At 40.4% G+C, this 16534-nt stretch overlaps 1 protein-coding gene across 1 annotated transcript in view; it reads right to left on the minus strand.

Annotated features, from left to right (window-relative positions):
• LOC128967427 (sodium-dependent neutral amino acid transporter B(0)AT1-like) overlaps positions 1-14338 on the minus strand; it is a 28539-nt gene extending 14201 nt beyond the window's left edge. The window contains exons 1-4 of the mRNA XM_054381539.1: positions 14137-14338; positions 4343-4483; positions 2298-2435; positions 305-486 (exon numbers count right to left, since the gene is read on the minus strand). Coding sequence (XP_054237514.1) covers positions 305-486; positions 2298-2435; positions 4343-4483; positions 14137-14338 — 663 coding nt within the window. The remainder of the gene's footprint in view (positions 1-304; positions 487-2297; positions 2436-4342; positions 4484-14136) is intronic.
• Positions 14339-16534: the final 2196 nt, after the last annotated feature.

Below are 16534 nucleotides of genomic sequence, written 5' to 3' on the forward strand. Positions count from 1 at the left end.
GGTGTGGAAGGGGGATTTCAGCTCTCACACTGTTACATACCTAAAGAACGTTTTATTAGGACCTATAAAGACATGGAATATTAATTGCTCACAAAAATCTCCACATAAATAAAATCAAATCAACTTCCACTTCCTTCAGCTTCCCTCTTCAAAAAGCAGCACTGGGGCTGGCACATGAAGTTTCAGGCATGCTCTTACTCAAGGAACAGGCAGTCTGTATGGTATGATTAAGTCTACATGAAATAATCACAACAGCACAAGGAATACCACCTCATAAAAAACCCAAACCAAACCACAAGAGTACCTTTCCTGTTGTTTCAATGCCTCTGATCGTGCACACGTACAGTACACCCCATGCACACGTCAAGCACAGCAAAAGCCACCACTGTAGAGAGCCTGAATCATCAATGGAAGTGGAGGTGTTTAACGTTTCTCTGTAGAAGAAATAATCTACAGGAGAGCTCTTGGCACACTCTTCTGTGTAATCTGTAACCACAAAAACGGTTTTCATTCTGTATGTCTTTTATTTATTTGGAAAAAAAAAAAAAAGGAAGTTTAATGATAAACAGCAAGGTTCTAGATCATACTGCCTAATACCAATGATTTTTTTTGTTGGGAAAGTTCAGATTCTTAGAGGCCGATGAGAGATTTGAAAGACAATCGTTTAACGTGGATTTAAATACAGATTTTATTATTGTTTCTATTGTTTCAGGAGCAGCAATGGCTGAGTGGTTAAGGTGTTGGACTTGAAATCCAATGGGGTCTTCCCTCACAGGTGAGACACTTGAATATGCCCAGAGAAGGGCAACGAGGCTGGTGAGAGGTCTGGAGCACAAGCCCTATGAGGAGAGGCTGAGGGAGTTGGGGGTGTTTAGCCTGGAGAAGAGGAGGCTCAGGGGAGACCTCATTGCTGTCTACAGCTACCTGAAAGGAGTTGGGGGTTGGTCTCCTCTCCCAGGCAACCAACACCAGAACAAGAGGACACAGTCTCAAGCTGCACCAGGGGAATTTTAGGCTCAAGGTGAGGAGAAAGTTCTTCACAGAAAGAGTAATTGGCCATTGGAATGTGCTGCCCAGGGAGGTGGTGGAGTCACCATCCCTGGAGGTGTTCAAAAAAGGATTGGACATAGCACTTGGAGCCATGGTTTAGTTAGCCATGAGGTGTTGGGTGATAGGTTGGACTTGATGATCTCTGAGGTCTTTTCCAACATTGGTTGATTCTATGATTCTGTATGGTTGTTTCTATTGATTAATCATGTAGATAGAATCATTAAAACAGTCAAAGACTCTTTTATCTTTATAATTGTTTTGTTTCCTACAAAAACGTGAGGTTTTAAGCTTCTTGTGCCAAAGAAAGCATGGAGAGGATTTCAAAATTGCATGTAATTATTTTTTAATAGAAGAGGTAATGAGATATTTTTCAATGATGGTACACTTCCTATCTCTTCTTTAAAAAAAAACAACCACCAATCAACCAAAAACCAATCAAGCAAACAACTATGGGCTTTCCACGTCCTGAACTTTCTTTTCTGATGGAGTGTGGCCCACATCTTCCTGCAGCCAGGCAGCTCTTCCACCCCCACACCTCCTTCAGATCAGCAGCACTTTGTTTTTCTGCTTTATGGGGCATTGTTCAAGGTCTTGTCAGCTCAAGTTGGATTCTCAGCTCTCTGCAGTGTGCTGACCTCTGCCTTCTGCCCTGTCTTGGCCTTATATGAGGCCTTATATAATTATTCTGGGAGGAGAGGAGCAAAGGTCTCTGAAGGACTGACCCACCCAGAAAAACCCTGCTTCATGCAGGGCTAACCACAGAAAACAAAGCTGCTGCTACCAAGCAGTCTTCAAGGAGCTATAGACTGTTGTCAATTTGAGAAATGCAGGTGCTGCACACAGCTTATGCAATTTTTTTTCTTTTCTTTTCTTGTTCCTTTTTTTGTTTTTCCTCCCCAATATGTTAATGGAGATCTATTGGTGAAGAGATGGATGAAACACACTGTCTAAATCTGGAAAATATCAGTGCCCATGCTAGACTGGCACTTTGTGAATATTCTGTATGTGAACACATCTGTCAAAATCAGTCCTGAAGAGTCATAAAAGAGTCAAAATTTGTCTCAAAGGTCAAGCACTGATCACCTATAACGTGAATTTCTACAAAGCACAAGTATGAAAAGAACACAATGTTCCCAAGAGGACTGGCATGCCTTACTGTTGTTTTACAGAAAGAGGCACAGTTGGGCTAATTGCTAGAAATGGGAAAATGTGCTTCCCTACAAAATACAGGTTTTCATGAAATATACCTGTTCTGTTGGCATTGAGAGGGCAGCTACTCCAAGGCAGGGGCTCTTGGAAGGAGTTGAAGAAGTACCACATTACCCAGGCAATAATTGTATTGTAATATAAACCCACCAGGAAGGATACACACATTGCTGCTATGCCTGGAAAAAAAAATCAGAAAAAATCGTAAATTTTGGTAGTCTTTGTCTGTAGGATACATGAAAATAAATGATATGAGCCTTAACCTTTATCTGCTCTCCTCCTCACCCTAATTCTGTGGTTCATAGCCTTTCCTGATCCTTTCTTTTTTTTGGGTATAGGTTTAATCACTGTGGATTTGATAGCTAAAGTTTTGACAGGTGAGTCCTACACAGATGTACAACCTAAAAATATTCTGGGACGGAAGCTGACACTTAGGAGTCACATTTATGACTGGACTTCATGCAGACACTACACAGCCCTGTTCACAGACTTTTCTGATGATATCTAGGGAGTTTGGGATGCTGGGTACATGTAACTCTCAACTCACTTGGGATTCTGCCTCAATTCCCCTTCCACGATGTCACTGCAGAGATCAGCAGATGTGTTTTGCTAATCTCTGTTGTATAGGATGGATAGGTGCCAGGAGGCACAGTCTGCAAAAAGGTTCAGGATTCAAGCTGGCACCTCTCCTTTTCCCCTTGCTCCCAAGCAATCCCTCTGGTAGCTTTCCTGGCACAAGTAATGCTAAGGAGTAGCTTCTGAGAGTTCTCACATTCTGAAGAAGTTTGAAAAATCCCAGATGCAATGGGTTTCAGTGGTGCCTAGTAACAGGATAAGAGGTAATGGGCACAAACTTGAACATAAGAAGTTCCATCTAAACTGGATGAGGCACTTGGTGCCATGGTCTAGTTGATTGCTTAGGCCTGAGTGATCAGTTGGACTGGATGATCTTGGAGGTCTCTTCCAACCTGGTTGATTCTATGATTCTATGAGGAGGAACTTCTTTACTTTGAGGATGGCAGAGCACTGGAACAGGCTGCCCAGAGAGGTGGTGGAGTCTCCATCTCTGGAGTCATTCAAAACCTGTCTGGACACCATCCTGTGCAACTTGCTCTATGTGAATCTGCTCTGGCAGGGGGCATAAGACTAGATGGTTTCCAGTTGTCCTCTCCAAACCCTATCATTCTGTGCTTCTGTGAAAAAATATCTTTGGTAACTGATTTATAGACACAGTGGAAGACAACAGTCTTGACAGACTGTGTTTCTTCCCTTTCAAGTGTTATAATCACAGAAGGGTTGAGGTGGGAAGGGCCCTCTGGAAGTTTTTTTCTCCAAACCCTTGGTCAAGCATTGCCATCTACAGCCAGTTGCCCAGAACCATGCCTAGTCAGATTTTGAGTATCTCTAAGTACGGACACTCCACAACCTCTACGGGTCACCTGTGCCTGGTGCTTGGTCATCCTCCCAAGTGTTCCATGATATTCAGAGGGCACCTCCTCCACTGCCTGTGTAATGATGTAGCTATGAAGTTTTTAATGCTGTGTGCGTCATGATACTTTTACTACACTGACAAATAGAGTGTTTGCATACTCAGAAGTCTAATGCAGATGTGAAGTATTCTCTGACAAAACCCTGTTTCTATGGCTTTCAGCATGGTACCTCTCTCAGATGTAAGAAAGTGATTTATTATGGAGCTGAAGTCTGGTAGACCAGCTGAGGGAAAGATTCAGCTGGTTTAGCTGCAGAACAGATAAAGAACAAAATTTTGGCACATTTAAATGTTCATCCTAGTGGTCAAACTAGCCAATATCTACAGTACAGAAAATATCTATGAAGCTCTATGTTTCAAATTAAAGAAAGGTTTTAATTGGACACATAGTCCCTGGGGAATTAGACACAAAATTGTCATAGTGCCTTATGAAGATTAGTGCAGGCCAACAATGGAGAGTTATCGAGAAGGGGAAAGGAATAGATCCTGGAATCTCTATGACACATCAGAACAAGATCTTGAAGACCTGCTCTTAAGATTGTCAGTTCAGAGGTTTGTGCTTTCTTGGGTAGCTTTTTATATCTTCTTTGGACTTACCAACCCCTTTCAAGGTAGGGTGGATAGAGCTCCAGACACCCACACTGCCTTTCCTCAGCCTTTGACCGATGGCAAACTCAAGATGAAGCAGGGGGATACCCTCCAGGACTAGCAAAATCAAGAAAGGGATCATGAAGGCTCCTGAAAATGATAAGGAAAAAAAAAAAAGTTTCTCATCAGTGATGTACTACAAGAAAGCACAAAATTCAGTTTTGAGGGCTTTTGATATAGCAAGGAGTTGTAAGCATAATTGTGGAAACCCTTCTCCAGTTTCTGAACAGCGCTTTTTCCTGATTGTCCAAACAGGGGGCCTCATCATGTATGTGGTTTCAAGTAGGAGTTTTTGTTCTTTTGTGATGGTTTAAAACTGTCTTTTTAAATTTTTCTTTGCAAAGTTCAAGCAGGAAAAGTGAAAGAATGCAAATAAGTCACTATTGGGTGTAAGAAAGCAAAATAATGATTGTTCTAAACACTTCCATTGGATAGATAGAAATGTTTAAGAACCACTACTCAAAACAAAGTTGGGGCAGTTGGGGCAGTTGGAGTTGTAGTTCTGGGCTTGCTTGCTGGGCTTCTGTCCGGCTGCTGTTTCTTCTTCTCTTCTGGCTGAAGATAACACACTGACCTTGGCGAGCTAAGTCTAACAGTCTCTCTGCTTTTTAACTCTCTGCTTTCTGCCAGGTGGGCCTAGGGGGGGAGGCCCTTTAGGAGGTCCCCTCAGGGGAAGCAAAAGGGGCTTGGTTGTGCTTTTCTGTTGATTGTACCTATTTGTAAATGTTGTGAATAGTGTCTATTTGTACATATTCATTGCATTTCATCATAGATTGTAGATTTGCTTGTAAATACAGCTTTCATTTGCTTCCAGACTGAGCTAGCCTGGTCATTGTCTGTGGGGGTGATTCCAGCTCTCACACTGATACATCTTTCCAAGTGACAAACGTAAACACAAATGATATACTCTCAAATTTAAACTTTGAAGAAGCCACCTTTGGCTTGCAAGTGGAGGAAGGGTAGTTACTTTCTTGCAATGAATTTCTTTTTGTCCACATTATGGTTTTGTAATTGTGACTCATGCCAATTATATGAAGCAGTTGAAAGAGCTAAGCAAGATCCCTTGAAAGGTTAGGCAGAAGCCTATTAAATAAAATAACCAATAACTTTCCAGGAACAGCTGAGCAGAAGACATCTGAAGTTCAGGGCTCAAATCTTTTTAATTATGACAAACATGCTTAGTACAGGACTTTTCTTTTTTTCCCCCCTGAATAAAGTGTACCTCTAACAGGGAGAAAACATAAAACACTGCAGTGGAATACCAAAATGCAGAGTCAGATGCTTGAAAAATTGCATTAGAATTATGGTTATCTCTCATTACAAACAGTCTTTGTAATCATGGGCAGTAAAATACATAAGAAGGAAGAAAGGAAGAAAAAGAGAGAAAGAAAAAGAAAGAAAGAACGAAAGAAAGAACAAAAGACAGAAAGAAAGAAAGAGAAAGAAAGAAAGAGAAAGAAAGAAAGAAAGAAAAAGAAAGAAAGAGAGAAAGAAAAAGAAAGAAAGAAAGAGAGAAAGAAAAAGAAAGAAAGAAAGAGAAAGAAAAAGAAAGAGAAAGAAAAAGAAAGAAAGAAAGAAAGAAAGAAAGAGAAAGAAAGAAAGAAAGAGAGAGAAAGAAAGAAAGAAAGAAAGAAAGAAAGAGAAAGAAATAAAAAGAAAGAGAAAGAAAGAAAGAAAGAAAGAAAGAAAGAAAGAAAGAAAGAAAGAAAGAAAGAGAAAGAAATAAAAAGAAAGAGAAAGAAAGAAAGAAAGAAAGAAAGAAAGAAAGAAAGAAAGAAAGAAAGAAAGAAAGAAAAGAAAGAAAAAGAGAAAGAAAGAGAAAGAAAGAAAAAGGAAGAGAAAGAAAGAAAGAGAAAGAAAGAAAGAATGAAAGAAAGAAAGAAAGAATGAAAGAAAGAGAAAGAAAGAAAGAAAGAAAGAGAAAGAAAAAGGAAGAAAGAGAAAGAAAGAAAGAAAGAAAGAAAGAAAGAAAGAAAGAAAGAAAGAAAGAAAGAAAGAAAGAAAGAAAGAAAGAGAAAGAAAGAGAAAGAGAGAAAGAAAAAGGAAGAAAGAGAAAGAAAGAAAGAAAAGAAAGAAAGAAAGAAAGAAAGAAAGAAAGAAAGAAAGAAAGAAAGAAAGAAAGAAAGAAAGAAAGAAAGAAAGAAAGAAAGAAAGAAAGAAAGAAAGAAAGAAAGAAAGAAAGAAAGAAAGAAAAAGAAAAAGAAAGAAGGAAAGAAAGAAAGAGAGTGAAAGATGAAAGTGAAAGAAGAATGGAAAGAAGAATGGAAACTATAGTTTTGAATCCAAGACAGTTGAATGCTTTTAGGAAGAGCTGAACTGCTGCTTTTCTGCTCTGTGGGGTATTTTTTCGATGTAGCCAACACCAGAGCTGTAGAGATGATCATTAATGCAATGTCTTCATGGTAATGGAGGCCTGGAGTTGGTTTAGCCAACATGGATTTACCAAGGGGAGATCCTGCCTGACTAATCTGATAGCCTTCTATGAAACCATGAGCAAATGGGTATATGAGGGAAGGGCAGTGGATGTCATATACCTTGACTTCAGTAAGGCTTTGATACTGTGTCCCATAACACTGTCATAGAAAAGCTCAGGAGATGTGGCATAGATGGTTGGTCTATGAGGTAGATTGCAAAATGACCCAACAACAGAGTTCAGAGGGTCATCACCAGTAGCACAGAGTCAACTTGGAGGCCTGTGGCCAGTGGTGTTCCCCAGGGATGGCTACTGGGTCCAGTTTTGTTCAATATCTTTATCAAGGACCTGGCTGAGGGGATTGAGAGTACCCTCAGCAAGTTCACTGATGATACAAACTGGGGGGTGGCTGACACCTGTCAGGCTGTGCAGCATCCAACGTGACCTGGACAGGCTGAGAGCTGGGTGCAGGCAAACCTCAGGAAGTTTAATAAGGACAAGTGCAAGGTCCTAAATCTGGGGAAGAATAACAGCAGGAACCAGTACAGGTTAGGGGCTGCCCTGCTAGAGAACAGTTCCACAGAGAAAGACCTTGGAGTGCTGGTGGACAGCAAGTTCTGCATGGAACAACAATGTGCTCTTGTGGCCAAGAGAGCCAATGGGATCCTGGGATGCATCAAGAAAGGTGTGTCCAGCAGGGCTAGGGAAGTTCTTCTACCTCTCTACTCTGCCCTGCTGAGACCACACCTGCAATCCTGTGTCCAGTTTTGGGCTCCCCAGTTCAAGAGAGACTTGCTGGAGACCTGCTGGAGAGAACCCAAAGGAGAGCCATGAGGGTGCTTAGGGGACTTGAGCATCTCCCCTGTGAAGAGAGACTGACAGCCTCAACATGAGGAGAAACTTCTTTCCAGTGAGGGTGACAGAGCCCTGGAACAGGCTGTCCAGGGGGGTTGTGGAGTCTCCTTCTCTGGAGACTTTCCAAACCCACCTGGATGCCTTCCTGTGCAGACTCCCCTAAGTGATCCTGCTTTGGCAGGAGGGTTGGGCCTGATGATCTCTTGAGGTCTCTTCCAGTCTCTGAATCACTGTGATACTGTGAAATGGAGCTGCCAACAGTACAAGTCCTGTACTCCAACCTTATGTCAGGCTGGCACACAGTTTCCCTCCTGTTGCACTCTGTTCAGGAACTCTTGTCTTAGTTTAGAACAAGACAGATTGCTCTTTTACCTCTTCCAAAAGGGGCAAAAGAAAAATGGTCATGCAAGGGATTGGATAGGATCAGACAGTTTAAATGGAATTGCTATTCACAACTACAAACTGCAATGCAAGGCAGTGGAAAACATATAAAATGCACAAAATCCATAGTGTGGGCTTACACAGAATCTCATTAACCCAAAGCTTCACACAAACCTCCCTTTAAACCAGGCCAACAGACCCAAGCCTTCATGTCCCCCCCTGACCCAGCCAAGTCCTCTCTATCCCTCATACCACACATTTATGATGCAGCAAAAATTTAGCTTGGCAGCTCCTGTTCCCCAATTAGGCTGCTCCAGGCCTACTTGGCAGCATTGCCAAGGCTGACACCAGGCTTCCCCTGCAAGAGATAACAGCCTGGGAGGAGAGAGGGAGGGAAAAGGGAAGAAAACTGCTTCTGTAACCAGTTTTATAAGGATGCAGGACTTATGGGAATGAAATACGCTTCCTGGTCCACCTCCTGAACACTCTGGACCTTCTGGAGCTCTGCAACTTTGTGGTTTCTTAAAGGCACCCCAGCCTCAAACTACCACAGCTCTCATAAAGATAAGATTAGATAAGGACAAGATAAGTGTCTTTATATCAGCAATTTTTAGTTGCAGAGCATTCTTTTTGTTTTAAGCTCAAGACACCTCCTAAGAGTCTGAAACCTGACTCTACAAAGTTTGTATGGCTGCTCTATGTGGATCTTTTTTTGTTACCTCCCCTTTTGGATGCTGGATAGGTCTCTTGCTGTACTGTAAAGTCCTCTCTCTGGTAAAGTCTTTCTTCAGCAATGGTAGTAATTAAATACAAAAGGTGGATCTGTACAGCTACATGATCCAAACACCTCACATTTCCACTCAGGGTAAGTCCTTGCCATCCTGAAATTCACCTTGCAATGGGTTTTAGATTCCCTCTTGAAACTTTAGAATGGACTGGCAGTTAGTTCTGCACAGGTGCATTGCTTACCAATCTTTGCCCCTAATATGTCAGTTTGGTTGGGTTTTGGGTTATTTTGAGGGTTTATTTGTTTGGTTTGTTTTGGTTTTGGTTTTGGGTTTTTTTTGGGGTATTGTGTTTTTGTTTGTTGTTTTGGTTTTTTTTCTGTGTGTGTTTTTTTTTTTTCCTTTTTTTTTTTTTTTTCATCAGGTCGTGGTAAGATTGTTTGAGGACTTGATTAGAAATTTCTTCCCCCAGGCAAGGATCTTGTTGCATAAGGAAGTACACACCTTTTATAGTCCTTCCAATCTATGACCACTTGTTTCTTATCATGCTTGTCAAGAAAACATTTATTTTTAGTAGTTACAATCTCTGTTATCAGAAGGGGGAGAAGGTCAGGCTGATTGCTGTGAATCCATACAGGAATTTGCTTTAGACTGCATTTAAAGGTATTCTCAACTTTTCACTTTCAATAGAAAGCAGGCTGATGGTTTTCTGATTTGGACTCCATTTTCCTGATGCTCATTGTTAGGGTTGGAAGGGACCTCAAGGATCATCTAGTTCCAACCCCCCTGCCGTGGGCACCTCACACTAGATCAGGTTTCTCAGAGCCCCATCCATCCTGGCCTTAAAAACCTCCAGGGAGAGAGAGAGAGGTGCTCCAGCCCTCTGATCATCCTTCTCTGGGCATGCTCCAGCATGTCCAGATCCTTCCTGTAATAGGGGCTCCAGAACTGGATGCAGTACTCCATGTGGGGTCTAAGTGCACCTCCACTCAACCAGCTCTAGCAGTCTGGGTAGAAATCATGCTTCACCCTCCAAGACAGAGATTCAGAAGCAACACAGTCCCCACATCATAACTCTTCCTGTGGAGAGTTGCTGCAAGATTCTCAGAATTTTTTGCAAGATTCTCAGCTTCTGTAGTGGACATGTCACAAGTGCTCTGTCAACCCCAGGGGATTTCCCAAGGTCTCTAGATGCTTACTGAGATATCTTTGTTAAGATGTGATAAAAGTAGTCTTTAAGCATGAGTCATCTTTGACAGAGCAATCAGATACAGAGGTTCCATAACCTTCCTTATGCTGCCACAAAAAGAGGAGAGGACACCCTTTGTGGAGCCATCTATCACCTGAAAAAGGTGTGCTGCCCAACCCTGTTCTCAGAGCTCCCCAGCCTCCTCACTACCTTGGAATCACTTGAAAATGAATTTCAGGTTCTGATACGGTCACACATGGAGCAGGTGGGCTTCCCTCCACCCCTTCTGCTACCACAGGTATAAAGTAAATGTTCTGTGCATATGCTGCAGTGCAGAGTCTATATCCTTATGCAAACAGATACAACTAAAACATCTCTGACTTGAACAGGTAGTCATGCATAGTATGAGATCTCTGATGAATTAAAAATGTGAGGTGTGCCGTGTCAGAATTGGAAAAATAAGTAAATCTACCTATATTTGGTGGTAGGCATATCCCTATATTTTTGAGAGAAATAAAATGACAGTTCTCAGTTATCTATGTCACTTTTTTCCTCTTTCTTGGGTTCTTTTCTTCCCAGGGTTCAGTTGTAACAACCAGCTCAGAAATCTACCTCTGCTGTATCTCCACTTTTCTCAATTTCTCCCCAACCTTTCTGAAAAAGTTATAATGGGGGGGGGGGGGGGGGGGGGGGGGGGGGGGCAGGAAGAGGTAGTAATAACTCTACAAAGCTGCTATATGGAACTTTAAAGAAAAATATAAACCCAATGCTTTTTAAGCTGTCACATTTTATGAACTTAACAAATAAACCAATAATCTGAAAAGAAATGCTGTAGAGATGTGTATAAGCAATGAGTAATCTTCCAGTCTGAGTCCAGTCTGAGAACCTGTACAGCTGAGATATTAAATTCTCATCCTGTTTCAGCACTGTATTTCAGAACACATAATAATTGGTTTGAACACCTTTACAGCTATCAATCTCTCTTTATTCTAAGAGTTTCTAATGTCAACTTGAAAAAAAAAAAAAGTACTATTGCTTTCACATAATTCCTCTTTGACTTCAGATGGGGATGTTTTTCCATACTATCAGATTCTCAGATCTCAACAGTAGTGAGGGTATCATTATCAGCTAGGAACTGCTGATGTCATTACTGCCACTTCATTCACTGTGGCATACCCAGTGGCAAGGTTTACTGCAGGCATATGTGAGCTGTAGACTTAGAGGCTTCTTTTTTAGATCAATGGTTTAAACATTAAATATACATCCTCTTCTTTTTTTTTTTTCATTATACTCATCAGGGATGAAACAGAAATGTTTAACAGTTGATTAAATGACATGTTGCTCAATAAAGATTAAACAAAGGCTATGTGCAATGTCAGAGATAGCTATCAAATGAAAGGAAATTTCGATCTCATTAAGCTGGTGAAAGGCAAACACCACAGCTTTTTACATTGTGTATATATATTGAAATCTAGTTGTCCTATGGTAATGATGTATTTTACAACTTTCAAGACATGACAAGGATGAAATATGCTTTACTAAATTTTACTGGGGGTAAATATTCCATTTAAAAAAAATACAAACTTGTAATCTTTGAAAACAAGTGTAAGGAAAATATGTAACCATTCCTTTTGTATACCTGGGTATTACAGTGTTAAAACACTATTGCAGTATTGTGTTTAGGAAGAAGCAGCCTTCAAATAATTCTGGATTTAAATTCAAACACATGAAAATAAGAGTTATCTATACACTCAGCACTCCTAACTCCTGCTGCTGCAGTCAATCTGCAGAGAGAAAAAAAATCCATCTTCTTAGAAGTCGAAATGTAAGGGGTAAATTTTATACCTCATGGAGGATATAAGATGTATAAACACTGATTCATAAAGTAGTCTTATTTGGAAGTGTCACTGCTGAAGTGCTATCTACACCCTTGCTGCCTCACCCATGCTAAATGACTCCAAACATTCATCCACCGTAACTCATATTTCAAAACCAAAGAAGACAGCAAAAGCAACCCTCAGAAACTAGAAACTCTTTTAGTGAGGTAATGTGTGCAGCCTTGGTTCTGCATGCACTTTATGAGGCAATCTCTAATTCTGTGATCACATAGGACTTTTTCTCATCCTCTGTAGATATTTACTCTATGGTAAATTGCTGCATGTTTTCCTATCTTCTAAAGCACAGCCAGAATACACCATCAGATCCAAAGTGAGCTTGAGGACTCTCTGAAATAATCATGCCAGGACTGGACTGAGGAGCAGCATGGTCCCCATCTCCAGTGTAAGACAGCAGCAGCAGGGATTTCTGCTGCTCTGCATCCAGGATCAGGTGAAGCAATATCGTGAAGACATGAAGTGGGAATCCAGACACCATCCAGAGTGAAGGTGCTGGAAAGACTATGGGAGATGGAGCTTCCTTAGTGCACTCATGAGTGTGATGTATGCTTTCTTTGTGTTAGTTAACTTGAAAGAAGGTTTGCAACACTGCAGTTCTCTCCTAATCTGTTACAGAGGCACATTTTTGTGTGTGTGTGTGATGGAAGGGAGAAGTTGGAGAACAGATGCTGTAATGATGGGATGGGAGTGGTGGTAGGAGTCAGATTTAGACATACCAGGAGAGGCTGAGGTGCACTGTACAGCAGGGAGGAAGGAAGGATTGCACAACAGCTCTCTACCCTCACGTGTGATGAAGTTAAGGAGTTCTTTCTAGGAATCCACAGGAAGGCATTGATGCTCACAATTACATATTGGTATGAGTCACAGCACTTGGTGTTATGCAAAATTGATAGAGAAAGCAACAAGTCTGGCTACAGGGACATATTCCTGTGCTGTAGCCCTAAGCCCAGAGCCAGCTACATAATTTATTTGCTGTGTGCTGCCTTTCAACTGCCACCTCAAATCTGAGTGAGAGTGTCCCAGGAAAGCAAGAACTTGTGGATAACTGTTGTTAGTGATACTGAGCAAGGACAAACCACAGGATTATAGGAAAGAAAAATAACTGATGCAAAGGATAAACTAAAACACAGTACTGACAGACACACAGAAGCAATTCATAAATCTTCACTGACATCAGTCAGAAAATCAGCCCTGGGAAACCGGGCATGTCCACTTTCTGAGATTAAGCAGAAGAAGCTGAAGAGTACCATGAATATTGGAGATTACCCATCCACTTTATCAAATTAAAGTTGTCACACATGGAAAGGAGGTTATGATTTTCTGGGTGTGTGCTGGCTGTGACACAAACAACCTTCAGTTTGCACTGCAAGCCCTAAACACCAGCCCATGTTAGAAAACAATGTTAAAAGCATCTCATCTGGCAACTGGGTCATCTGTTATTTGCACCAGCAACTCCCCATACAGCCCTCCTTGGTCCCTACTCTAACTCAGAAGAGCAATTTTTTAATATCTCATTGCATATATTTGATGAAAATTACTTTGAAATATCCCTCTTTAAGACAAAAAAATTCTCTCAAGACTAAACGTCACAAAGGAATAAATACTTTTTACACATGCTTTAGAGTGAAATGCAGTTAATAACTTGAGAGTAGGCAGAAAACTCTGTCAGAAAATGAGAAATTTCTGTTGTCATATAATATTTGAGGAATGGTTCAGCTCAAGATCATTTTTAAAAACAAACAGCAAAGCAGTAACACCAATTTTTACATGATCATTCAGTCCTAACCTGAACACTAAGGAAGAGCAGCAAAATAATATAGCATACATTTGAATTTAAAATTAGTTAATAACACTATCTGCTAAAAACATATTCTTATCCTTAACTACTTTAGTTCTGTTACTCCTATCATTAATTACACACACACTAATGCTGCAGCTGATACACATGAGTCTAAAACCAATGAAAATGCTATTATGAAAAGATCATTGTCAGGGTTATACTCCCAAGTTATAATATTTTAAAATACACATTATATCTATGCATGTATGCAAAGTGACAGCCCTGTGCCTTCCTTTTCTTCCATCATTAACATGACTTCAGTGGATGCTGGCAACCTGTGAAATAACTTGCTCCTTTAGACAGTACTCTAGAGATGAACATCACTGTTCTTACAGGTTCCGATCAGTTCTAGACACATTCCATTACTTGTCTCCCAAAAGAGAGATTAAATCTAGCCAAAGTTATGACCAAAGTTAAGTTATTAAAGATTATATTAGAGACATACCTCCTCCATGGCTCTGACAGAGATATGGGAAACGCCACACGTTTCCTAAGCCCACACAAAACCCGACGCACGTCAGCATATACTGAGCCTTGTTATCCCATTTTGGTCTGGAGTCTGCCTCTTCTTTCTCAAGGACCTCAAGTTCTGCATGGGAAGGTATCCTGTCCTCCAGGCCAGGATTGGGCAGCTGTAGCTTCACCATATTTTAAATTTCCTGACTGAAAACTCTGCCCCAGTGAGGAGGTAATGAGACAGGCAGCTAGTTAGAAATCTGTGCAAAAAGAGAACATTTATTTGCTGTCTTCAGCTATATATAGCAAACCTTTGGCACTAAACTAGAAAGTGCAGGCTTCTGGTAAAGAGAAGCGTCAGCAAATCATTCAATTGACCAAGTCAGCTCTGACACTTATTAATGCTTTATCTGCCAAGGTTTTATGGAACAGTCAGTTCATCTAGCAGAACACATTGATTTCAGCTAATGTAATTCAGGAGATAATTTGGCTATAAACTATGATCGCCTATAAGGTTATGAAACACCCCTTACCACTCCCCTCTTTAAACTGACTTGAATAAATACATAAATATAGCCCTAGCAAATATGGAGTCAAAAGATTCCACTAGCTTCAGAATGAATATAGAAGCTTCATACTACTTTTTTTTTTTTTTTAATCAGAAGGACAAACTGCTGGTGAATCACCATTACATTCAGTTTCCTATAGTGTATGCTTACAAAAACTGTAAGGGTCTTGATAATTACCAAAACATGTTCTTCCTTCTCTGTGAGAAATCTTCCTGTACTAAATGCTCTGACAAAAAGGATGCAGAATGGAAGGGATTGTAAAAGCTGACCTTTAAAATCACAACTGAAATCTGCTTACCCTAATGCCTCTATCATTATAGAGCAAGGTCTGAAGAACATAACATCTTGTAAAAGGGCTTGAAATCAAAGGTCCCTTCACCTTTTCAATGACCCTATGTACACTGGTCAAAAATAAAAATGTGACATTGGTTAACAAATATTACTCACATCCTCATTATTTCAGTACAATTATAACATGACTGTTCAGTGTATACCTCAGCATTATCAAAAGGTAAATACTTGCCATTGAACACCGTAATTAAAATCTAACACAGTATGTGTTGTAAGAAAGAATTTTATCAGCTGAGCCCTAAAGGTTTGTTACAATTATACAGGGTGGTCAAAATGAAGAACTAAAACAGGTCTTGTAAGTCTAGCCCCTGCCAAAGAAGGTGAACACACCACAGCATCCCTGTGCAACCTTACCGAGTTGATTCATTTTTAATTTTTTCTCTTTGTACTTCCTATTTCTAGGAGGCTGATCCAGAATTCCAGTCCTCTTATGTCCCAAGAGGGCTGTTCATTATCATTTGGAATAGAAAATTTAGCCCAAAAAAAGAGTGGACAACAGTATAGAGCAGCTCAGTATCCCACTAACTTGACTTGACATATCTCTGTCAGTCTGTCTTTTTCATGAACCTGTTAGTTCTGTGGATGAGCAGCCTCCAAATCAACCACTGGATCGACACCTTTCTTCCTTTTTGGCACTTCCAATTAAAGATTTGATCTCTTGCAGCAGAACTTCTTTTTCTGAGTCATCAAAAGCATATTTTATATTTCCCCCAGTTTGTGCTTCCCCAGTACATGGAGATACTCAGCCCTTCCTGAATGATACTTTTTTCAGCATCCACAATATTTCTGAGATTGTATCATGAGTATTTCACTAATGTATCGCTGTCCCTATTTATGAGTAAAAGAATGACAGAGGACTGTTCCTAAACTAATCCTTGAGGAACTGCATTTATAATCTCCCCTTAAACCACCACTTCTGCTTTCAGCACAGTTTACCATTATCATTGTACCTTTACCTAAATCTTTGCATGTGGTGTATCTCCTATTTAGCTCAGCTAATACATCCACTTATGGTCATGTGGCAAGTAGTCCACTGACTTTTCATTTTCATTTATAAGTGGCAATGGGTAACTTTCAAATATCAGCTCTTCAACTTCCAGTTTCACAGAAAGACATTGACCTATTAATCAGTAGCAAGAAACTGCACCGTTCAGGAGCTCACAACTCATCTGAGTTATTATGCTGCCTGATGAATCACTGGAAGATAATCCTAATATTCATGCTGTAGGGGATATGAGGCAATAATAATAAGCAGACAGAAGACAAATAGGAAGCCCAAACATCCTCCCCATAGTATTTCTATATTCCCTGACTTGCAAGCTTTAATTCTAAATATTTGCAAAGTCCTGTAGAACCATTCAATAACTGAATCAGATCATGATTGCATGCTGTCCACACAACATATCTGACAACTGCAGGCTAATGTCTCTTTGTAATGAAGAGTCTTTGACAACTGACATCCTGTGT

The sequence above is a fragment of the Indicator indicator genome, chromosome 6 (assembly GCF_027791375.1).
Source record: "Indicator indicator isolate 239-I01 chromosome 6, UM_Iind_1.1, whole genome shotgun sequence".
NCBI lineage: Eukaryota > Metazoa > Chordata > Aves > Piciformes > Indicatoridae > Indicator > Indicator indicator.